The 21,693-nt window shown below is 37.2% G+C and overlaps 1 protein-coding gene across 2 annotated transcripts in view; it reads left to right on the forward strand.

The window, feature by feature from the left end:
* Positions 1-5,759: 5,759 nt before the first annotated feature.
* Positions 5,760-21,693, forward strand: part of CDADC1 (cytidine and dCMP deaminase domain containing 1) — a 36,493-nt gene continuing 20,559 nt past the window's right edge. The window contains exons 1-4 of one of the 2 annotated variants that reach the window (XM_024755651.1): positions 5,760-5,931; positions 6,665-6,762; positions 13,116-13,190; positions 16,601-16,778. In XM_024755651.1, the coding sequence (XP_024611419.1) occupies positions 5,850-5,931; positions 6,665-6,762; positions 13,116-13,190; positions 16,601-16,778 (433 nt within the window). In that variant the 5' untranslated portion in view covers positions 5,760-5,849. The remainder of the gene's footprint in view (positions 5,932-6,664; positions 6,763-13,115; positions 13,191-16,600; positions 16,779-21,693) is intronic. The other variant, XM_024755652.1, reaches the window with a different exon arrangement.

Below are 21,693 nucleotides of genomic sequence, written 5' to 3' on the forward strand. Positions count from 1 at the left end.
ACCATAAACAAAACAAAAAGACAACCTACAGAATGGGAGAAAATATTTGAAATGATGCAACCAACAAGGGATTAATCTCCAAAATATACAAACAGCTCATACAGATCAATATATAAAAAAAAAACCAAACAAACAACCCAATCAAAAAATGGACAGAAGATCTAAATAGACATCTCCAAAAAGACATACAGATGGCCAAAAGGCACATGAAAAGATGTTCAACATCACTAACTATTAGAGAAATGAAAATCAAAACTACAATTAGGTATCACTGGGCAGAACAGCCATCATCAAAAAGTCTACAAATAATAAATGCTGGAGAGGGTGTGGAGAAAAAGGAACTCTCCTACACTGTTGGTGGGAATGTAAATTGGTACAGCCACTATGGAGAGCAGTATGGATGTTCTTTAAAAAACTAAAAATAGAGCTACCACATGATCCTGCAATCCCACTCCTGGGCATATACTCGGAGAAAACCATAATTTGAAAAGATATTTGCACCCCAGTGTTCACAGCAGCACTGTTTACAAGACATGGAAGCAACCTAAATGTCCATCAACAGATGAATGAATAAAGAAGGTGTGGTGTGTATACATATACATATATATATATAATGGAATATTACTCAGCCATAAAAAAGAATGAAATAATGTCATTTGCTGCAACATGTATGGACCTAGAGATTCACTTCATACTAAGTGAAGTAAGCCAGAGAAAAACAAATATCATATGATACAGCTTATATGTGGAACCTAAAAAAAAATGATACAAATGAATTTATATACAAAACAGAAACAGACCCACAGACATAGAAAACAAACTTTTAGTTACCAAAGGGGAAAGAGGAGGGGGAGGGATAAATTAGGAGTTTGGGATTAACATATACATACTACTATGTATGAAATAGATAACCAACAAGGACCTACTGTTTAGCACAGGGAACTATACTCGATATCTTGTAAAAACCTAAAATGGAAGAGAATGTTAAAAAAAACAGAAGAATATATAACTGAATCACTTTATTGTACACCTGAAACTAACACAACATTGCAAATCAACTATATTTCAATAAAAATTTAAAAAAAAACACTAAGAGGAACCAGGGCTACTTGGGGGAATGGTTGATTCCAGGTCTGGGGCAGGGAAGGAACATGATGAGCCTGGAGCATCTTCTTACACCAGAATGTAAGAAAATGCTCAAAGAATGATAGGGTCACATCAAAAGAATAAAGGAGTCAACTTGTAGGGGATTTTATCAGCCAAATGTGGGACAATTTGAGGATTAAAATAAATAACAGATTACAGGCCACTGAATGAAATAGGAATTCACAAATCCATACTGATATACATGAATAAACAAATGAATGAGGAGGAGGGCAAAGCTCTTCCTTATAGTAGAATGACAACTACTACATGTAGAAGAAATGATGGAAACAGAAAATCACAATCGGACAACCGTCATGATGGTAGTTAATTCATGTGGGAATCACCAATAGATGTTAAAGTTGGTGCATGCGGGTTTAACATATATAGGGTATTGGTATAGTTTTGGGAGTATCTCCCCACAAAATACTTACAAATTACAAAGGGAAAAATAATGACTTTATGGTGTAGAAAACTGACAGGCACTAACTTTCCAGATGACTGAGGTTGGCATCACCAGGGGTGGGATGAGTTAACACAGAGTTGCTTCCTGAGGTCATCCATGGAAAACAGCACAGCACCTTCTGCAGCATTCCCATCTGCGTCTGGTTGTGAGGAAACCTCAGAATGACCCTCGTTGACAGAAATCTTACAGAATGAAAAGCTTGTACCCTTTAAAACTGTTAATGTTGTGAAACAGAGGGAAAGACTGAGGAAAATGTTCCAGGTTGAAGGAAATTAACAAGATGCAAAACTCAGTGATTCTGGATGGGATGCTGGACCAGAAAGGAAAATGACACGTTGAAACACTTTTTGAAATTTGAAAGGGCCTGTGGGTTGAACAGTAGTGTCCAATCGATAGTGATTTCTTGTTTTGGATGGATGAATTAGCATGAGTTAGAGTCCTTATTTGGGGGCAGGGTGGAATTGAGTATACTGTCTTTAACCTGCTCTCAAATGATTCATAAAAAAGAATGAGGGGGAGTGGTGTGCAAAGATAAGAGAGAGAGAAAGAATTATAAAAGATAGTGTAAATGTAGTAAAATGTTTAAAACTGAAAATTTGGGGAGAGGATATGGGAGCTCTTCGTACTGACAAGAGGTGAAGTAACAGGCAAAGGATCCATGATTGGTGGGTAATTTAGTAGTACGTAAAAATTTTGAGAAAAATATAACGTACCAAAAACTGACCAAGAAGAAATAGACAGTCTGAGTAGTTCTTTAACCAATAAAGAAATTGAATTAGTAGTGAAATATTTTTCCATTTAGAAGACACTAGGCTCAAATGGCTTTTCCAAGAGAATTTTAATAAACGTTCAAGGAACAAATAATTCCAATCTTACACAACTTCTTCCTGAGAAAAGAAAAATAGGAAACACTACCCAACTCATTTAAGAGGTTGCCCTAATCAAGACATCAAAACCAAAGAGACCATGGTAAATTACACACTAAGCTCACTCATGAACACAGATTCAAAAATCTTAATAGGATATTAGCAAATTTAATCCAGCAATGAATAAAATAAAAACCCATAATGACCAAGATGGGTCTACCAAAGGAACACAAGGCTGGTTTAACATTAAGCAATCTTTTAGTATAATTCACCACATTAATTGATTAAGGGAGAAAAAGTATAGGATCATATTATTAGATGCAGAGAATGCATTTGATAATACTCAACATCCATTCATGATAATAATTCTCAGCAAGACAGTAGAGAAAGGACCTTTCTTAAGCTGATTAGAGGCATCTACCGTGAGCATTTAATAAAGTTCAACATCTGATTAAAAATATAAATATAAGTGAATTTGCATAATATGATAAAGGACAGCTATCAAAAGCCTACAGCAAAAACCATACTTTAAAGTTTAACATAAAATAGTTTCCTCTAAAATCAGGAACAAGAAAAGATGCCTGTGCCTTTATCTCTACTCAACATTTCCCTAGCGATTCTAAAGTGCAGTAAGACAAGAAAATGATATAAAAGGTTTGAAGATTAGAAAGATACAAATAAAATTTTCATTATTTATAGATAATATAGGTTCAGTCTAGAAAACAAAAGAAACTAAAAGTAAATAGTATTAGAATTAATAAAATTTAGCAAGATTGCTTAATATTAATATATAAAAATCACTTGCATTTCTATATATTAGGCACAAATACATACAACTTTTAAAAAGATGTTATTTATAAGAGCAACAAAACATAAGATTAAATCGTAAAATATATGCAGAATCTTTGTGGAGAAAAATTTTAAAACCTTTTGAAAAACCCAATATACAAAGTTAACACAGATACACCATGTTCAGGGATGGGAAGCCTCTATATCTCAAACTGATCTATAAATTCAATTCACTTCCAATCAACATGTCAGGGGAACTTTTTGAGGAATGTGACACTATGATTCTAAAACTTACATGGAAGATTATAGGGTCAAGAAAAACCAAGAGGGACTTCACTGGTGGTCCAGCGGTTAAGACTCCACACTCCCAATGCAGGGGGCCTGGGTTTAATCCCTGGTTGGGGAACTAGATCCTGCACGCATGCTGCAACTAAGAGTCCACACACCACAGCTAAGAAGTCCGCATGCCGCAACTAAGAAGCCCGCATGCCACAACTAAAGATCTCACATGCTGTAACGAAGATCCTGCATGCTGCAACTAAGACCCGGCACAGCCTAAATAAATATTTTTTAAAACATTTTTAAAAAGAGAGAGAATAACCAAGATATTCCTGAAGAAAATAAGGTGTTTGGGGCGGGTGGTAAGGGGGCAGAGGTGTAATCAACCAATGATATACAATATAGAACCCAGAAACAGACTCACGTGTATATGGAAATCGATACATGACAGAGGTGACACTGTCGATCAATGAGAAAATAGTGCTGGGATAACTGATTATCCAAGTGGAAAAAAAACTGGATCCCCACCATTGTAAAGCAATTATACCCCAATAAAGATGTTTAAAAAAAAAAAAAAAACTGGATCCCTACCTTACATCATACACAAAAATAAATTCTAGATGAATGAGAATACAAATATAAAAGGAAAAACGTATGGCTTTTAGAGGAAATATAAAAGTTATTTTTTAAAAATGGAGGTATAACTGACATAGAAAAATAAAAATAATTTATAACCTTGGGTAGAAAATGCTTTTTAAAAAGATACAAAACCCATTTAAGAAAATTATTTGTATATTTAGCACATTAAAATAAAGAACTATGCACTGAAAAACATCATTAAGTGAAAAAGCAAGTGACAAATGGGGAGAAGATATTTACCATACACATACCCAACTGAGAATGAATATCCAGGATGTATAAAAAATGCTTACAAATGAATAAGAAATAACTACCAAATGGAAAATGGTTAACAGGTATTTCATAGAGAGGACACATGTATAGCCAATCTATCTAAGTAGAAATCAGGGGGAATCACAACCACAAGATATCATTTTATGCCAACCAGATTGGTAAACATTAAAAGTTTGACAATACCAAGAATTAGTGGGGATATACAGCTATGTAAATTGGCCCAATCTCTCTGGAAAAATTTTCAGCATTATCAGGGAAACTTGACAACAACAACTCAAGAATTCGACTCCTAAGTGTAGTCCCTAAAGAAACTCTTCCATATGAACATAAGGAACATACACAAAAATGTTTAAATCAGCATTGCTTGCAATAGCAAAAAGCTGGAGATAGTGCAAATGTCTTTTGACTCAAATATGGATAAATAAATTGTGGTATATAGCTACAATGAAATACTATACAGCAGTGACAATTAATGAACCACAGTCATACCCATCAACACTGAAAATTCTCTCTTTAATCCTTTACAAAATAATGTACTTTCATAATGTTGGCTTTTGCTTTCAGAGTCTCGGAGAAGTTTTTGTGTCTCACTATTTTTAAGTATTTCAAGTTGTGATAGCCCAAGTTGGTGATGGAAAACAGGCTCTGAGTCACTGGTGGAGGGAGGGGCTTCATTTTGAGTCATGCCTAGGACACTTATAAAATAATAAATTGCACTGGGCACAAGTCCACAAGGCCAGGTACTTCTCAGATTTTCCAGGGGCCACTTCCTCCTATCTTCAATTTTCCCACAACTACAGTTCTACCTCTTAATGTCTTCATGTGTTTAATAAGAAGCAGAACGTTCCTGTGGTGGTCCCTGGCACTAAGTTCCCCAGGACTGGCCAATCTTTGAGGATAATAACAATCTGGACCGCCCAGCTCCCACCCCGTTTGTCTCCCAAATTCTCCAAGACCTTGACCACGACAGATTGGGCAGGTTTCCATTTCAATTCTCCTTCGCTCTCTGACCAAAACTCTCATGTATGCGAAGCCCTCATCACCCTCTGAGAGTCTGCGCAACTTGCGACTTCGAGCCAAGACATCCTCAAGCGACCAGATTTCAGCAAAACCTACGAACACAGTCAAATACAAGTGTCAAACGATTTACTGCGTTGTGTTTCCTACACACACGGTCGCCGCCGGAGGAGCAGCCTTGCGTCGCCTCACCCACGCCTCGCCGTGACGTCACACAGGGCGCCGGGAAATGGCCGCCGGACCCTACGTCATTCGGTCGCGCAGAGTTGGCCGTTGCTATACAGTTGCTGGGAGGAGGCGACAAGTTGGGTAGCAGGGGCAAAGATCATGCAGGACAGCGAGAGGTTTCCTGGGCAGCAGAGGCCGCTGGGCTGGCGATGAAAGAAGCAGGACAGATGCAAAATCTGGAGAGCGAGGGGGCCGGACGGTCAGTCAGCACCCAGACTGGCAGCATGACCGGTGAGTGCCCCGAATCCTCCCGCCACTCTCCTTTCGCTCTCCTCTGTGCGTCTCCCGCCGTTTCACTCTGGGTTCCCTGCCTGGCCGTCTTCGCCTGCGTTTCTGCTCCTGGGTGTCCCATCCCCGCCCTGGGCGCGTCCCTACCTCGGTCACCGGAATCGCTTGGCCCGGCTGCACTGGCTTTTGAAGTTGCGCTCACTACTCCCCTTTACTTTTCCTCCCAGGACCTGGAGCTGGGATCGACGAGCCTGCAAATTCCCCAAACTGTGTTTTTTATTCGATTTCAAAATTATCCGCACGCGACGCTTTCCTATATTTCAACTGCTTTTCCTTCTAAGGTCACCGCATTTTTAGGTCTGGGTTCTAACCACTGCCCTTGTTGCAGCGCTTCATCACAGTCCAAAGTAAAGGTTGCTCCACGATGATCTCAGATGCAAGGACTTTTCATAACTTTTTTTGGAGTGTTCCCATAGCTACGTGTATCAGCTGTACTGTTTTTTTCTGCTGGGTGAAACAGGTCCCAACTTTGGAAAATGCTGGAAGACGTTGCCGGCAAGGAGGTTGAAATCAGTCTCCTGATAAGAGAGAACTTTGATTCTCTTGCACACGAATCCTTTTGCTCTGCCACCTGCTAAAACAGCTGAGCTAAGGCTGCCGCACCCAAGTGGCATTGAACTTAGTTCTTATTTTCATCATTAGTAAAATGTTAAAGTGTTTGCCCTCTCTTTTGCAGGTGAAATACCAAGGCTTTCTAAAGTCAACCTTTTCACTCTGCTCAGTCTCTGGATGGAGCTCTTCCCATCAGTCAAAAGTCAAAGACAAAAGTGTCAGGTATAATTTGTTTCCTTGGACAGTTTTTCCCCTTAGACAAGCGGTGGTCTACAATTTGATTTTATTGCTCTAGTTTCGGTCACACTTAAACTCAACAAGGCTTCAAATTTGCAAAAACCTTCATGGTTTAGTGTGATACTTGTAATTCATAGCTGTGATAGTTTCTCTTTCCAGTCTAAAAGTAGAATATGTAGTTACCCTCTCAGACTGCCATCTGTATTTTCTTTGGTCAGGTGTCTGTTAAGGTCTTTGGCCCATTTTTAAATCAGGTTGTTTGTTTTCTTACTGTTGAGTTTTAAGAGTTCTTTATATATTTTGGAGAACAGTCTTTTATCAGATGTGTCTTTTATGATATTTTCTCCTAGTCTGTGACTTGTCTTCTCATTCTCCTGACATTGTCCTTTGCAGAGAAGTTTTTAATTTTAATGAAGTCCAGCTTATCATTGATTTCTTTCATGCATCATGCCTTTGGTGTTGTAATTAAAAAGTCATCGCCATACTCAAGATCACCTAGGTTTTCTCCTATGGTTATCTTCTAGGAGTGTTATAGTTTTGTATTTTACATTTAGGTCTATGACGCATTTTGAGTTAGTTTTTGTGAAGGGTGTAAGGTCTGTGTGTAGATAAGGAATTCACTTTTCATGATACAATGATATCTCTTGGAGTAGTTTTCTCCCAATACCTATGTAAAATGTTTTATAAATAATAAAACATTATTTAAAATGTTATGCATTTTTATTCCCTATTTTTCAACCACTCCCTTAACCCCCACCCTGGCTCCACATATTATTAATGGCTTTGAGAAAGTTCTTCATTTTCTTCATGGATTTTGAAGTCCTTTATTCTTCCTAGTTATTAACAGCTTAGTATTATTTTATGAAAGTAGAAGACTTCTAAGCTGTTGGGTTTCTTTTTTTTGGTTTGTTTTGGGTTTTTGCTGATGAAATTTCTCTTGAAGAGACAGATTAGAAGCAAATGTTTAGAGATTTAAGCCTTTTAAAAGTGCATTTAAAAAGCTGGGCTTTGCAGTGGAGTGTTATTCAACCACAGGAAGGAAAGACATCCTGCCATTTGCAGCACTGTAAATGGACCTTGAGCACATTATGCCAAATGAGATAAGTCAGAGAAAGGCAAGTACTGTATGATCTCACTTATATGTAGAATCTAGAAAAGCCAAACTCAGAGAGAGTAAAATGGTGGTTACCATGAGCTGGGGCGGGGGGACAAGGACAGATGTTGTTTAAGGGTACAAATGTATGAGTAGTAAGTAAGCCCTGGAGATCTAATGCACAGTGCAGTGAATGTAGAAAACAATATTGTATTATAATCATCAAACATGCTAAGAGATAGAGGTGCTAATTATTATTGTTATTTTATTATTATTTTATTTTTCTGCACTGGATCTTAGTTGCGGCATGTGGACTTGCTGGTTGTGGCATGCGAACTCTTAGTTGCGGCATGTGGGATCTAGTTCCCTGACCAGGGATTGAACCTGGGTCCCCTGCATTGAGAGCGTGGAGTCTTATCCACTGGACCACTAGCAAAGTCCCTAGAGGTGCTAATTATCGCTACAATGACAATCATATTACAATATATAAATGTATCAAATTAATGTATTATACACCTTAATTTTGCACAATTTTATATGTCAAGTATATTTCAGTTAAAAATAAATTAAATAGGGCTTCCCTGGTGGCGCAGTGGTTGAGAGTCCGCCTGCCGATGCAGGGGACACGGGTTCATGCCCCGGTCCGGGAAAATCCCACATGTCACGGAGCGGCTGGGCCCGTGAGCCGTGGCCGCTGAGCCTGCGCGTCCGGAGCCTGTGCTCCCCAACGGGAGAGGCCACAACAGTGAGAGGCCCGCGTACAGCAAAAATAAATAAATAAATAAATAAATTAAAAGCTGGGCTTTTTACAAATTGAGTAATAATTTTGAAGAACCTTTTTTAGTATCAAGATTTGGTCTCATTTTAATTCATTCACACACCACACACACACACGCACACACACACCCCAAGAATACATCCTGTTCTTTTTCAGCAGAGAGACACATTAAATTAAATAAATAATTCCACTATTAATTGCACATGATGTTCATAAAGTTGATTAAGATCTTTTTCCTATTAAGAGAAGAAAAATGTTCTTTAAGCTAAAGTAATAAATTTGTTTCACTTAAATTATTTATCCTGCTTTTGCTATACAAATTAAGTCACAGAAACTCTAAGATGCAATTTCACAAGTACTTGTATTGGAAACATTGCTTCTGATACTTTACAAACCTTTGTCTTTTTAAAAATAAAATATTTTTATGTGTTATGAAAGTAATACATGTTTGTTATTATTATTTTTTTTTGCGGTACGCGGGCCTCTTACCGTTGTGGCCTCTCCCGTTGCGGAGCACAGGCTCCGGACGCGCAGGCTCAGCGGCCATGGCTCACAGGCCCAGCCGCTCCGCTGCATGTGGGATCTTCCTGGACCGGGGCATGAACCCGTGTCCCCTGCATCGGCAGGCGGACTCTCAACCACTGCGCCACCAGGGAAGCCCCATGTTTATTACTTATAAAATTGACAGAAGAACAAAAAATCCCTCATAATTCCACCACCTAGAGACTACTAACATTTTTGTGTTGTTTCTCAATCTTTTTTCTCTATTTCCTTTACTCATTTGGTATCATTTAATTCTGGATCCTGCCCTTTTCACTTAACATAGGAAAATCCTCATGCTGTAATACTATCATAAACACTGGAGTGGCAACTTAGTCTAATGCTTTGGGAGTAGCCAGTGGTTTCGCAATTAGCTTGCCTGGGTTCAAATCCTGGCTTCATCTCTTACTAGTTGTGTAACCTTGCGTGAGTTACTTTACCTTTTTCTGTGTCATCTTCCTCATCTGTAAAATGGAGTGTTACTGGTACATACTGCATGGAACCTTTATTGAAAAATGAATGACTTGATATTTGTAAAGGTCTTAGATAGTGCTTGGCATATACTATGTACTTTATGTGTTTGTTATTTTTATTTTATTTTATTTTTAAATTAAGTTTATTTAAACTAAATTTTTTTTTAAAGTTCACCAATTTCTCCCACCCCCACCCTTATCTTTGTCAACCACCATTCTGTTCTCTGTGTCTGTGAACTTGGGAGTTTTTGTTTGTTTGTTTTTAGATCCCACATATAAGAGAGATCATATGGTATTTGTCTTTCTCTGTCTGACTTACTTCACTTAGCATAATGCTCTTGAGATCCCTGTGTGTTGTTCCAGATGGCAAGATTTCATTGTTTTATGGCTAGATCATGTTCCACTGTGTGTGTATGTATATATGTGCCACAATTTCTTTATCCATCCATCTGTTGATGGACACTTAGGTTGTTTTCATATTTTGGCTTTTGTAAGTAAATGATGCTTCAGTGAACATTGGGAGTGCATATGTCTCTTCAAGTCAGTGTTTTCATCTTCTTTGGATAAATACCCAGAAGTGAAATTGCTGGATCATATTGTAGTTCTATTTTTAATTTCTAGAGGACCCTCCATACTGTTCTCCATAGTGGCTGCACCAACTTACACTTTCACCAACAGTGCCTGACAGCTCCCTTTTCAGCACACCCTAACCCCAACACTTGTTACTTCTAGTCTTTTTGATAATAGCCATTCTGACAGGTGTGAGGTGGTATCTCACTGTGGTTCTGATTTGCATTTCCCTGATGATTAATGATGTAGAGTATCCTTTTGTGTACCTGTTGGCCATCTGTATATCTTCTTTGGAAAAATGTGTATTCAGATCTTCTGCCCGTTTTTTAACTGGATTTGTTGGGTTTTTGCTATTGAGTTGTATGAGTTCTTTATATATTTGGGATATTAGCCTTTTGTCAGATATGTGATTTGCAAATATCTTCTCCCATTCAGTAGGTTGCCTTTTCATTTTCTTGATGGCTTCTTTTGCTGTGCAGAAGCTTTTTAGTTTGTTGTATTCCCAGTTGTTTATTTTTGCTTTTGTTGCTTTTGCTCTTGGTGTCAGATTCAAGAAATTGCCAAAATCTATGTCAAGGAGCTTACCACCTGTTTTCTTCTAGGAATTGTATGGTTTTTATTATCATTTTATTGTCCTCTTAATGATTGCATAACAGTCCATTGTAGCAATGTAACATGTTTATTCCCTTATTATTGAACATTTAAATTGTCTGTCATTTTCACCAGTCTTATGGAATTATTAACTTCAACCACTTCAGAATATAACTACTATCTGAGTTTTCTATGTTGTCAAATATTTACAGTGTATGAGTGTGCCTTGAGGATTGTTCAGCAAGTTATATATTGAGTATAAAGAAAAAGAATTTTTAATAATCCAGTCTAAAACTAGATAAATGAGTAGGAGAGAAACTATTTAGGAGACTTCTGAGTACTTACTTTTAAGTAAGTACTTAAAAGTTTTGAAGTACAAATCGAGTACTGTTGAACATGGCTGTCATTTAAAAATAGTTCTCTCTCCTACTGGTTTGTAGTTTTAAATTTCAGTTAAGTAAGACTTACCTAAATTGCCTGAATGTTACTTTAGTAAGAATTAGAATAACTGCATTGTTCCCTCATATTTCTCTGAACATTACATATTTGTCTTTCTCTCCCAGCTCTTCCCATTGTGTCCTCTGGTGTTGTGCCTTATCTTTATGCTGAAAGACCTCACATACTTTTCCAGAACAGAAGTAATATAGGATAACAGTGAAGACAATGGATTTGGGGCTCAGATCCTTGCTTACCCATTTATTAGTTATGTAACCATGTTTGAGATATTTAATCTCTATCCACAGTTTCTTCATCTGCAAAATGGGAATAATCATAGCTACTTTTGTAAAGATTACATGAGGTAATTTAGGGCCTGATACATGGCCAACACTCAGTAAATGTTAGGTATTATTATTATTATCATACATATAATCAGCATCACCACTACTACCATCCACACCCCCATAATTACATTACCAACATAATTACTTCCTCCACTTCCCCTTCTACTTGAACAGAAACCTCATTCCCAGGACATGGCTTTTCTTGTAAATTTCTTAGAGGTTACTCCTTTTCTAGCATCCAGACCTTGTTTCAGAAAACCAAGAGGTCAGCATACACCGAGTTTGTCATTCACTTTCAAACTTTCTTCAATTTATTGCATATCACACCTACTTTGGGGCTCACAGGATTCTGCTATTTCATTCTGTCATCTGCTTACCTCATAATCACTTTCCTGTGTTCTTAAATCATAAGCTCTGTAAGAGCTGCATCCTGAGCAACTGGGTTTATGGCTGGCACATAGAAAGGGTTCAGTAAATATTTGTTGAATTAATAAATGAAAAATAAATCTGCTAAGAAAATTTATGTTCAAAAACTGGTTGCATGGATGGATGGATGGATGAATGAAATTATCCCCTGGTTCAAAACTTTCTACTTCAAGTTTTACTTTTAGAGGAGACTTATGGACATTCCTATATTAGTGTCAACAGAGCTCATGGCTCAAAACAACACAAATGTATATTCTTACAGTTCTATAGATCAGAAGTCCAAAATGGGTCTCACTAGACTAAAATCAAAATGTTGCCAGGGCTGCATTCCTTCTATAGACTCTCAGGGAGAATCTGTTTCCTTGCCTTTTCCTGCTTCTAGAAGCTGCACACATTCCTTAGCTTGTGAACCTCTTCTTCCACCTTCAATGCCAGCAATGGCGGGATGAGGCTTTTTCATGTTGCATCCCTCTAGCACTGACTCTCCTGCCTCCCTCTTTCACTTTTAGGACCCTTGTGATTACACTGGTAATGTGATTACATTGCCCAGATAATCCAGGACAACCTCCCCATCTCAAGAGGATTCGCAACTTTAATTCCGTATGCAACCTTGCCATGTAATATAACATAGCCACAGGCTCCAGGGATTGGGACTGGGAGGTCTTTGGGGGACCGTTATTCTGCCTACCACAATCCATAGTTCATATCCTTGCTACATAGTTCTTCACCTTCCCAGTGCCAGGTAATTTACCTCTATTCCCCTTTTGTCCTTCTTAGCCATGGCCACATTAGGACTTTTCCATTGCTCAAAACTGCCCCAACTCTGAAACCTTAAACTACAGAATTTTATTTTCAGTTCTTCTGTAATTTGGAAAAGTATTCAGGGGCCAGATTATAAAAGCCTTATTTACTAGGTTGAGTAGCCTGAACTTGAACCTGAACAAAGCAGGAAGTCAATACAGAGTTTCATCGAGGAAAAAAATAAATGGCCACAGCCAAAGAAACCAGTCTTTAAATAGGAAATATTGAATTAATCACATCTTATGTACTAATCTTTTTTCCCCCCTTAATCTGCGTTTAATTAGGAAAGGGAGGAAGGAAAGCATGGACCCTTAGGAGATAATGAAGAGATGGCCAGAGTATCTACTGACAAAAAACAGGTGAATTTTTATGATTTAAAAAAAAAGCATAGGCTCATAATAACAAAGCAAAAGGAATGGTATAAAGTAGAATAAAAGTCTCTTTTATACTCAAGTTCCCCATTCCCACTTCCAAGAGAGTTTTTGTATCCTCTTCTAAAAATCATACATTTACAAGACTATACATGTCTCTCCAAAGGTTGGGGGTGGTGAGGGAGAACAGATGGGATTATGTATTCTGTAATATGTTCCTACATCTTGCTCTTTCTTAAAATTTTTCAAATTTAACTCTTCTCTCCTTCCCATATTAGTTTACATAGATGTGTTGAGAAACACTCTTCATGTTCTTTCAAACTCCAACACATCCTGCTGGTCTTGCCAAGAATGCAAGGCCCTAACTGTTCTTTACCTAGGCCATTTCTCAAGAGTTGTGTTTGCCACAAGCAACCTTGAGGGTTGAGATAATGTCTCCCTCTGGGACATAGAGCAGGTTTGCTCACTATTTGCAATAAAACATAACAGATTCCCGAGCTCAGTGTTCCTCTCCTGTAACACAACCTGCTTCATGTCCAGGAATCCATATGGACCCATCTGCATGACCCCTTGTGGGACTTGGGGGCAAGGGAACCATCACAAACATGATGTCACATGGCTTGCTGTGCTGTGAACCATAAAGTCCTTTGTTTCTGACCCAGGAGTTTCATGTCTTCTGCTAGCATCCATGAAACAGTAACAGGCTAACTTACTAGCTTGTAAGTAGGGTAAAATCAAAGCCCAAACCTGGCAAGATGAGCCTTGTTCTTTTTAATATTGCATAGTATTTCCTTGCTATTTTAATCTTTTGAGTTTTCCAGAGAGATTCTGATTCATTGGGTGTGAAGTGGAGACATGTATATTTTGAAAAAAGTTACCTTGATGATTCTGATGTACATTCCTGGAGATTTCCTGACTATTTCTGAGAGTGAGGCTCTAAAATGCCCAAAAGAATATAGAAATAATTTATTTTAGAATAGTTAGATGTTTTTAATTATAAGAAAGGCAAAAGGGAAAAGAGTCGTGAATTGCCATTTAAGTAAATGTACTACTTCATGTACAAACCAGACTGTCCTCTTTTGCCTATGTTTTAATGTAAAACTCTGTGACTAGGATTACATAGACACTTGCCAAGATGTTAGTGAAGTGAAGCAAAATCAGGATCCAGAACAGTGATTCACTGCAAAGATTCAGTCTTCTGGGAGTTGGAGTAAGTGGAAGTATTGAAATGGAATGCAACTTAGGCTTTTATTGGTTTTGTTTTGTTTTCAGTTTGGGATGGAAAAATCTTGGTCTCAAACTTGATATTTTGGCCTTAACTAGAAACAAAATGGAAAAAGAAAAAAGATATTTTCTGAAGTGAAAAGGACTCTAGACAAAAAAGTGATAAACTTGGCCTAAAAGATTGTTCCAATAAAAAAATAAATTGTTGAGTATGTTTCCCATTTTTTAGGAATAATTTTTTTTAAAGTCTTTTGTGGTCAGGGTTTCTGGCTTTATTTCTGTCTGCATAACTACTTAGAAAATCTAAAGCTAAAATCATTTAATTGCAGCCATTTCCATTGGTCACAATTGGTTCATTTAAATAAAAGGAGCTCTAGTCTACTGAGATCTTTTGATAAGGCCTCATCAGTGGCAATTTTTTTAAAAGCTTGCTGGAAGTATTTAGAAGTCAATACTAACATAAACTTTATGTTTGAGGAACATAAAGCTCTTAAGAAATTTTGGGATAGGGAGGGGAAAGGAGTCAAGGTAAATTTCAGGCTTATTTTAAAAGCCAGTATAGGCAGGTCTTTCATATTTAATCTTTGTTTTTGGACATATATTTTGTAAGGGAAGGATTTTTATATTCCTTTTAAATGTCCAGAATGTTTAGGAGATGGTTGATTACCTCTGAAAGGGAATTCTATGAAATCTTCTCTGTTCCTTCACATTTCACAAAGTATCATTCTCCATAGTTTCAAAAATTTATACTCATAATTGAAACCGAAACTTGACTATTTTAGTAAATACAGCTTTGGACTGATGTTTAAAGTGATTTCAAATGTGTCCTATTGGGAATAACTGTAGAGTAAAATCCCTTTGAAAGGGAGTAGGGAATAATGGACACTGTTCTCAGCCCAAGTCCCCCTCATATTATAAAATCCTGTATGAAACTAAGGATTAGGTTTACATTCCTTACTTCAGGATCTTTTGCTGTGAAAACAGCGTAGACTGTTTTGTGGCTTATGTAGAACTGATTTTTAACCTTAGTCTATTCTATCTGATATTAATATTGTTATAGCAGCTTATTTGATTAGTATCTGTATAAGTTAGGACACTTTAGGTTTAAAGTAACCACTCTTCAGAACTCCAGCCAGTGCTCAGCCTCTGGGGCTTAAAGCAAAGTCGGCCCAGTCCCTTACTGTGGGTGGGAACCTGCTGAGATAGCTGCACTTTACTGCTTATGCTTTGAGTTCTGTCTTCCTTTCTAACACCTGAGGGTTATGTCTTCCTTTCTTTTGAGCTTGACTATGCATTTTAAAACATTTTTAAAATTATAAATAATCTGTATATTTGTAGGAGGTGGGTCCTACCACATTAGGCTAGACTGCCATAGTCCTAAAGATTGTTAGAGTCAATTTTTAGAAAGAAGTTGAGAATTATCTTTATTTTAGTCAGTATTTAAAATATTTAAAAATTTAGTAGATGTAAGCTATTGTATATAGGATGGATAAACAACAAGGTCCCTGTATAGCACAGAGAACTATATTCAATATCCTATCATAAACCATAATGGAAAAGAATATTTAAAAAAAAAAGACTGTATATATATGTATAGCTGACTCACTTTGCTTTACAGCAGTAATTAACACAACATTGTAAATCAACTATACTTCAATAAAAAAAATTTTTTTGAAAACTTAATATGACCTCTGATTTAGTTCTGCCTTTTACCATCTATGGGTCTTTCAGAAAATCATGTAAACTCTGGGCTTCACTTATTCATGTGTAAAATCACAGGGTTTTCCAAGTTTTTACTTATTATCTAGAAGCTTAATACTAAGTAGTCTTAGACTAGATTAAGAAACAAGTCAAATCGACTTCATTATTGCCCTTTACTAGGTTAAAATGTATTCATTTTTTACTAGGGTAAATTTATGATAATTAAATGCATAATTGTTTGGTTAATAAAGCCTAGATTTAGAAAATTTCTGGTAGAAAGTCAACAGTAAACTTTCAGAAAAATTTTTGGACCTAATGAGAAATGTGCTTTTGTTCAAACTGTGTTCAGATGAAGAATTAAACAAAACTTTCATTTTATTAATAAATCAAGTATAATCCATGATACGATCATTAGATATTATAACTAATCACATAAATTATAAAATAAATTATTATTTTGTATCTTAATGTAGGTGAAGAGAACTGGTCTTGTGGTGGTGAAAAACATGAAAATTGTTGGTCTCCACTGTTCAAGTGAAGATTTACATGCTGGGAAAATCGCTCTGATAAAACATGGGTCAAGGTTGAAAAACTGTGATCTTTATTTTTCCAGAAAACCATGTTCTGCTTGTTTGAAAATGATTGTAAATGGTAAGTGCAGATAAGGCTTTGTTGGAGATTAATAGCATTTATCTGAGAACAAATCCAGTGGGAACAAATTGCCTAAATACCACAGAGATAATTTAAAAATATAAATATATATCTGAAGACAGTTTGATGTACTGTAAGAAGAAGAGTCAGAAAACACGGATTCTGGTCTCAGCTCTGTCACTAACTAGTTAGATGACCCTCAGTGTATTGGTAGATTTAATACTAGCTGCTGTAACACATAAACATCAACATTTCAGTGGCTTAATACACTAGATACTTATCACTCATGTAATAGCCCAGTGCAAGTGTTGCTGAACAGCAGACAGCTATTCTCCATGTGGTTGATCTGTGGGCCTAGGCATCTTCTGTCTTGTTGCTACTGTCATCCTTCTGGCCTCCTCTGCATCTAGAGACAGAGAGTAGAGAAGGCATACCTGCTTCTTAAAAACCCTGGCCTGGAAGTCACAGACATCATTTCTGTTCACATCCATTGTGGGAACTGTAGTTACTGGCTGGGCGGCTGCCTCCCAATGACTACTCTACCCTTTGGAAGGAGGAGAACAAAGTATTAACATATAGCTATCTATCTCTGCCACTCTGGGCTACTCACTAATCCTCTTTGTGCTTATGATTCTATTTTGCACCCAGGTAAGTATTCAGACCACTTTCCTATTTAAAAAATAGTATATCTTTTACATAGGCACTGTGATGATTGTGATTTATAATATGAATTATATACTTAGTCTTCATTCCATTCTGGACACAGAGCAACTAAAATCTTTTGAATTTCCTGAGTGTTAAGAATGAGAAAGGGGCTTCCGTGGTGGCGCAGTGGTTGAGAGTCCGCCTGCCGATGCAGGGGACACGGGTTCGTGCCCCGGTCTGGGAAGATCCCACATGCCGCAGAGCGGCTGGGCCTGTGAGCCATGCCCACTGAGCCTGTGCGTCCGGAGCCTGTGCTCCGCAACCGGAGAGGCCACAACAGTGAGAGGCTCGAGTACCGCAAAAAAAAAAAAGAATGAGAAAGGTGTCTTTTGTTATTCATAACAAGTCCCTTTCCACCATTACTGAGTTTATGTTAATGAAGTAACTTTTGGGAATCCCCTATGGATGGGGCCTGGTTGCCAGGGGAACCAGCCAGGTGACTAGAGGGTTGGAACTTGCAGCCTCACCCCGACCAGACCTCTGGGGAGGAGAGCCGGGCTATAGTTTGAGTTCAAACACCAATGGCCAGTGACCTAATCAATCATGCCTATGTAATGAAGCTTCCTTAAAACCCAAAAGGACACGGTTCAGAGAGCTTCTGGGGAAAAAAAGGCTAATGTAGTTCCTAATCCTTTCCCTCAAGCTGTTATTTGGGGGCAAAAAGGGGCAAAAACCAATTTAATGTAATACATCATGTAATACCAAATGAGTAATAACAGCTGTAAATGATACATGAGCTCAGAGGAGAGACAAGTGATCCCTGCAGGCTGGCATGTTATAAATAGCTGGGGCTTAAGCTGGACCTTCATGGGTCAGATGTAGAGGAGGAGGAACACATTCCTGGTCAGGAGGACAATGCATGCAGGGTCATCAAGTTGTGAGAAGCAGGGTTCTGGGGGTCAGTGTTCGGGGTGGAAAATTATTCTTGAAGAGAATAGTGGCAGAAGGATTATATTGATAGGTTGGGGCCTTAATGGAGAACTTTGAAAAACTGTCTGGCCTTTGGGCTTTATCTTATAGAACAGAATTGCTAAATTGCTTTGAGGAAGAGCTGTTTTTGTTTATATCAAAGTCTTAAGAGTAATGATCAGATCGGTGATCAGGGCAGTTCCCTTAAGCTACAAGTGGAAGCACTTCCAGAAGAAATGGTCATGTGGCTAGAGTCTCCTGGCCTGCATCGAGTATTTCAAGCTGGTAAGTAGGTACCTATGATAAGTTATTAGATTCTGTAGTCTTTCCCCTGCAATTACGAATAGAGAAGGTAAGTGTGATAGTGGTGGTGGCATTTTTTTCTCCTTTTCCCATTGAAGAGTTTTGAGCAGGATGTAACGTGATTAAGATGATTATTTGTTGTTGTTATTGAATTAGAACATGGAAAGATAAAGAGCTTGATTAGTAGACTTGCATTAGATAAGGTGTAAAATAGGGTTCAGGTGGCGGCATTGATCTAGAAAGGAAAGAATGTGAAAGAACCAGACATTTGTCGACTGATCTCTTTTAGAGTCAAGAGAGAAGAATGAATAAAAGTCGTGTTTTGCGCTGAGTTGACTACACTTAAAGCACTCTTAATAGCCTCAGAGCCAAGAATTAGAAAAATGGAGGAGTACGAGTAATTCACCATTGCTTGTGTCTCTGAGTTCAGACACTTAAACCTTGCAAGAGAGATAATGAAATGTGGAAAATAAGGAAGAACATGCAATGGAAATGCTTTTATGCTGGTATTAGAGCCATATATAAATAAAATTGCTATGTTTGATTAGGCTTATACGTTATTTACTTATCTTGGAAAGGGGCATGGTTTAACCCCATGCTCTAGCTAACTTATTTCAGTTATAATTACTGTTACCTCAGTTACAAAGCAAACATTTCTAAAGCATAGTGGTTCTCAAAGTGTGGTCTGTGACCTCCTCATGGTCCACAAGGTCAAAACTATTTTCATAATAATACTACATTTATGCTAATAGTACTAAAAAGATGTTGAGTAAGACTACTGTTGCAGTTGTATGAATCAAGGCAATAGTAGTAGTCATTGTACTCTTACATAGCCACCTATTTGGAGTTAAAAAAAAAAGGTGGAGGGTGTGGAGTTTCATGTAAGACAATGTCATTGATGAAACAGTAAAAAAAAAAAAAATCAATTTTATTAAACCCAGCCCTTAGTACGCATCTTTTTAAGATTCTGTATGAGAAAATAGGAGGTGGACATAAAGCACTTTTGCTATAAACCTAAGTATGAAGTTTGCCTTAAGGAAAACCGCTTATGCAATTGTTTGAGTCACAGACTGAATTATCCAATTTTTTTTCATGGAACACCATGAACTAACAAACCATAGTTACTTAGACTTGGCTATTTGGCAGACATTTTCTCAAAAATGAATGAAGTGAAACCGTCACTTCCAGGAAAACAGCTGACAGCATTTATTGCCACTGATAAAATTTGAGCCTTCAAGTGAAAATTAGAATTGAAAAACTCCTATCTACCATCATCATAAGCTTACAGCTTCCCACTGCTTAAAGACTCTTCTGATGAGATTGGTGGTTATATTAATGAATGAGTTTTGGTTTTTTCTTAAGTATTGTGAAATCAGTAAACTCTTGTTTTCCAAATGACCAGTGCATGATGCTAGAAAATCATGCGTGAGTGAAAGAGCCATTCTAAGTGTAAGATAGACAAGTGGACTTTAACAGTACAAAAAGTTTGTTGTGTGATTTTAGATTCCACACTGTTACTTACCTCTAAGAAACTATCCCTTCTCAAAATTTTATGTAGTGTGAAGAATATTCATAATTATTTGAAATGGCTGTTAAAATACTCCTTTTTTAACTGCATATCATGTGAGGCCAGACACTTTTTATATATACTTCAGTGAAAAGCTAAGGCAAGAGGTTGAAAGCAGAAGCAGACTTGAGAACCCAACTATCTTCTATTCAGCCGGATAATAAAGAGATTTGTATAAACTTTAATGCCATTCTTCTCAACTGGTGTTTGTTTTGGAAAATTGTTATTTTTTATTAAACTGTTATTTATATTAATTTATGATGGTTCTTATTGCTATTTTTAATGAATTAATATTTTAAAATTTTGTTTAAATTTTCTAATGCAGTAAATATCAGTAGATATAGTCCACATAAACAAAAACTCTCTGGAGTCCTCATTGATTTTTAAGAGTGTAACAGAGTCTGAGACAAAAAATTTGAGAACCTTTGCTGTAGCTTCTGCTACTAGTACATGAAAATACGTTTAAACATTGGTCATCCCCTCTTCTTGAATCAAGATTACTAGAAGCAACCAGAATGCTTAGATGAAAGATTGATCATTACTGCTGGTTAGGAAATGAATTATGAGAACTCCAACAGAGGGAAAAAGAAACAGCCAGAGGAAACATTCTGATAGCTTTGAGGCCTTCAAGATTACTTTACAGCCCAAGGCACAGTAAGGGTCAGTAGTAGGAGGGAGTAGATAGAAATGTGTGTTTGTTTAACTCGAATTTTTTAGTTCATCTGTATCTTTGAATGAAGAAAACGTGTGGGCCATCTGCCTGTTCACTTCTGGGCACAATTATCAAAAACATAAATGCCTCTCCTAGCAGAAGTTACATGAGACACTAGCAAAGGCGTTTCTTTGTTGTAAAATAGTAACTAATTGATAAACATTTATGTGCTTAGTTTTGTATAAGGCATCTCATCGTTCATTCGCAAACACAAATTAAAAATTTTTTCATATTATCCAGATTTGTTTTCTCTTTTGTAAATTGTTCATTTATTTTGTCTCTCTTGGAGGCTTTATTCTTGTCAATTCATATGTGCTCTTAGTGGATTAAAATCTCTATATCAAAGATTACTAACCTTTTCTCTGTTACATTTATTGAAAAACGTTCCTTCTAGTTTGTTGTTTTGGCTTCAGTTTTGTGGACTTAAAAACAATTAATATTGCTTCCTCTCCCCCCGCTTCCCTGCTGCCCTCACATTACAAATTCTTTGTGGACGTTTTGGATAACTGCATATTTTATTATGAGGAAGACTGTAATGTGTTAAACCATTCCTCTATTTTGGCCATTTAGATTTTTTCTATGTTTTTACTGTTTTAAACAATGCTGCACTAAACATATGCATGCATGAATTTTCTTTTGTCTTTATTTCAAATATTTTCTTAGAAGAGCTTCCCAGAGGAAGAGTTTAGAGTACAGGTACATTTTTCATGTGTGGATGA

The sequence above is a fragment of the Neophocaena asiaeorientalis genome, unplaced genomic scaffold (assembly GCF_003031525.2).
Source record: "Neophocaena asiaeorientalis asiaeorientalis breed wild unplaced genomic scaffold, Neophocaena_asiaeorientalis_V1.1 scaffold59, whole genome shotgun sequence".
NCBI lineage: Eukaryota > Metazoa > Chordata > Mammalia > Artiodactyla > Phocoenidae > Neophocaena > Neophocaena asiaeorientalis.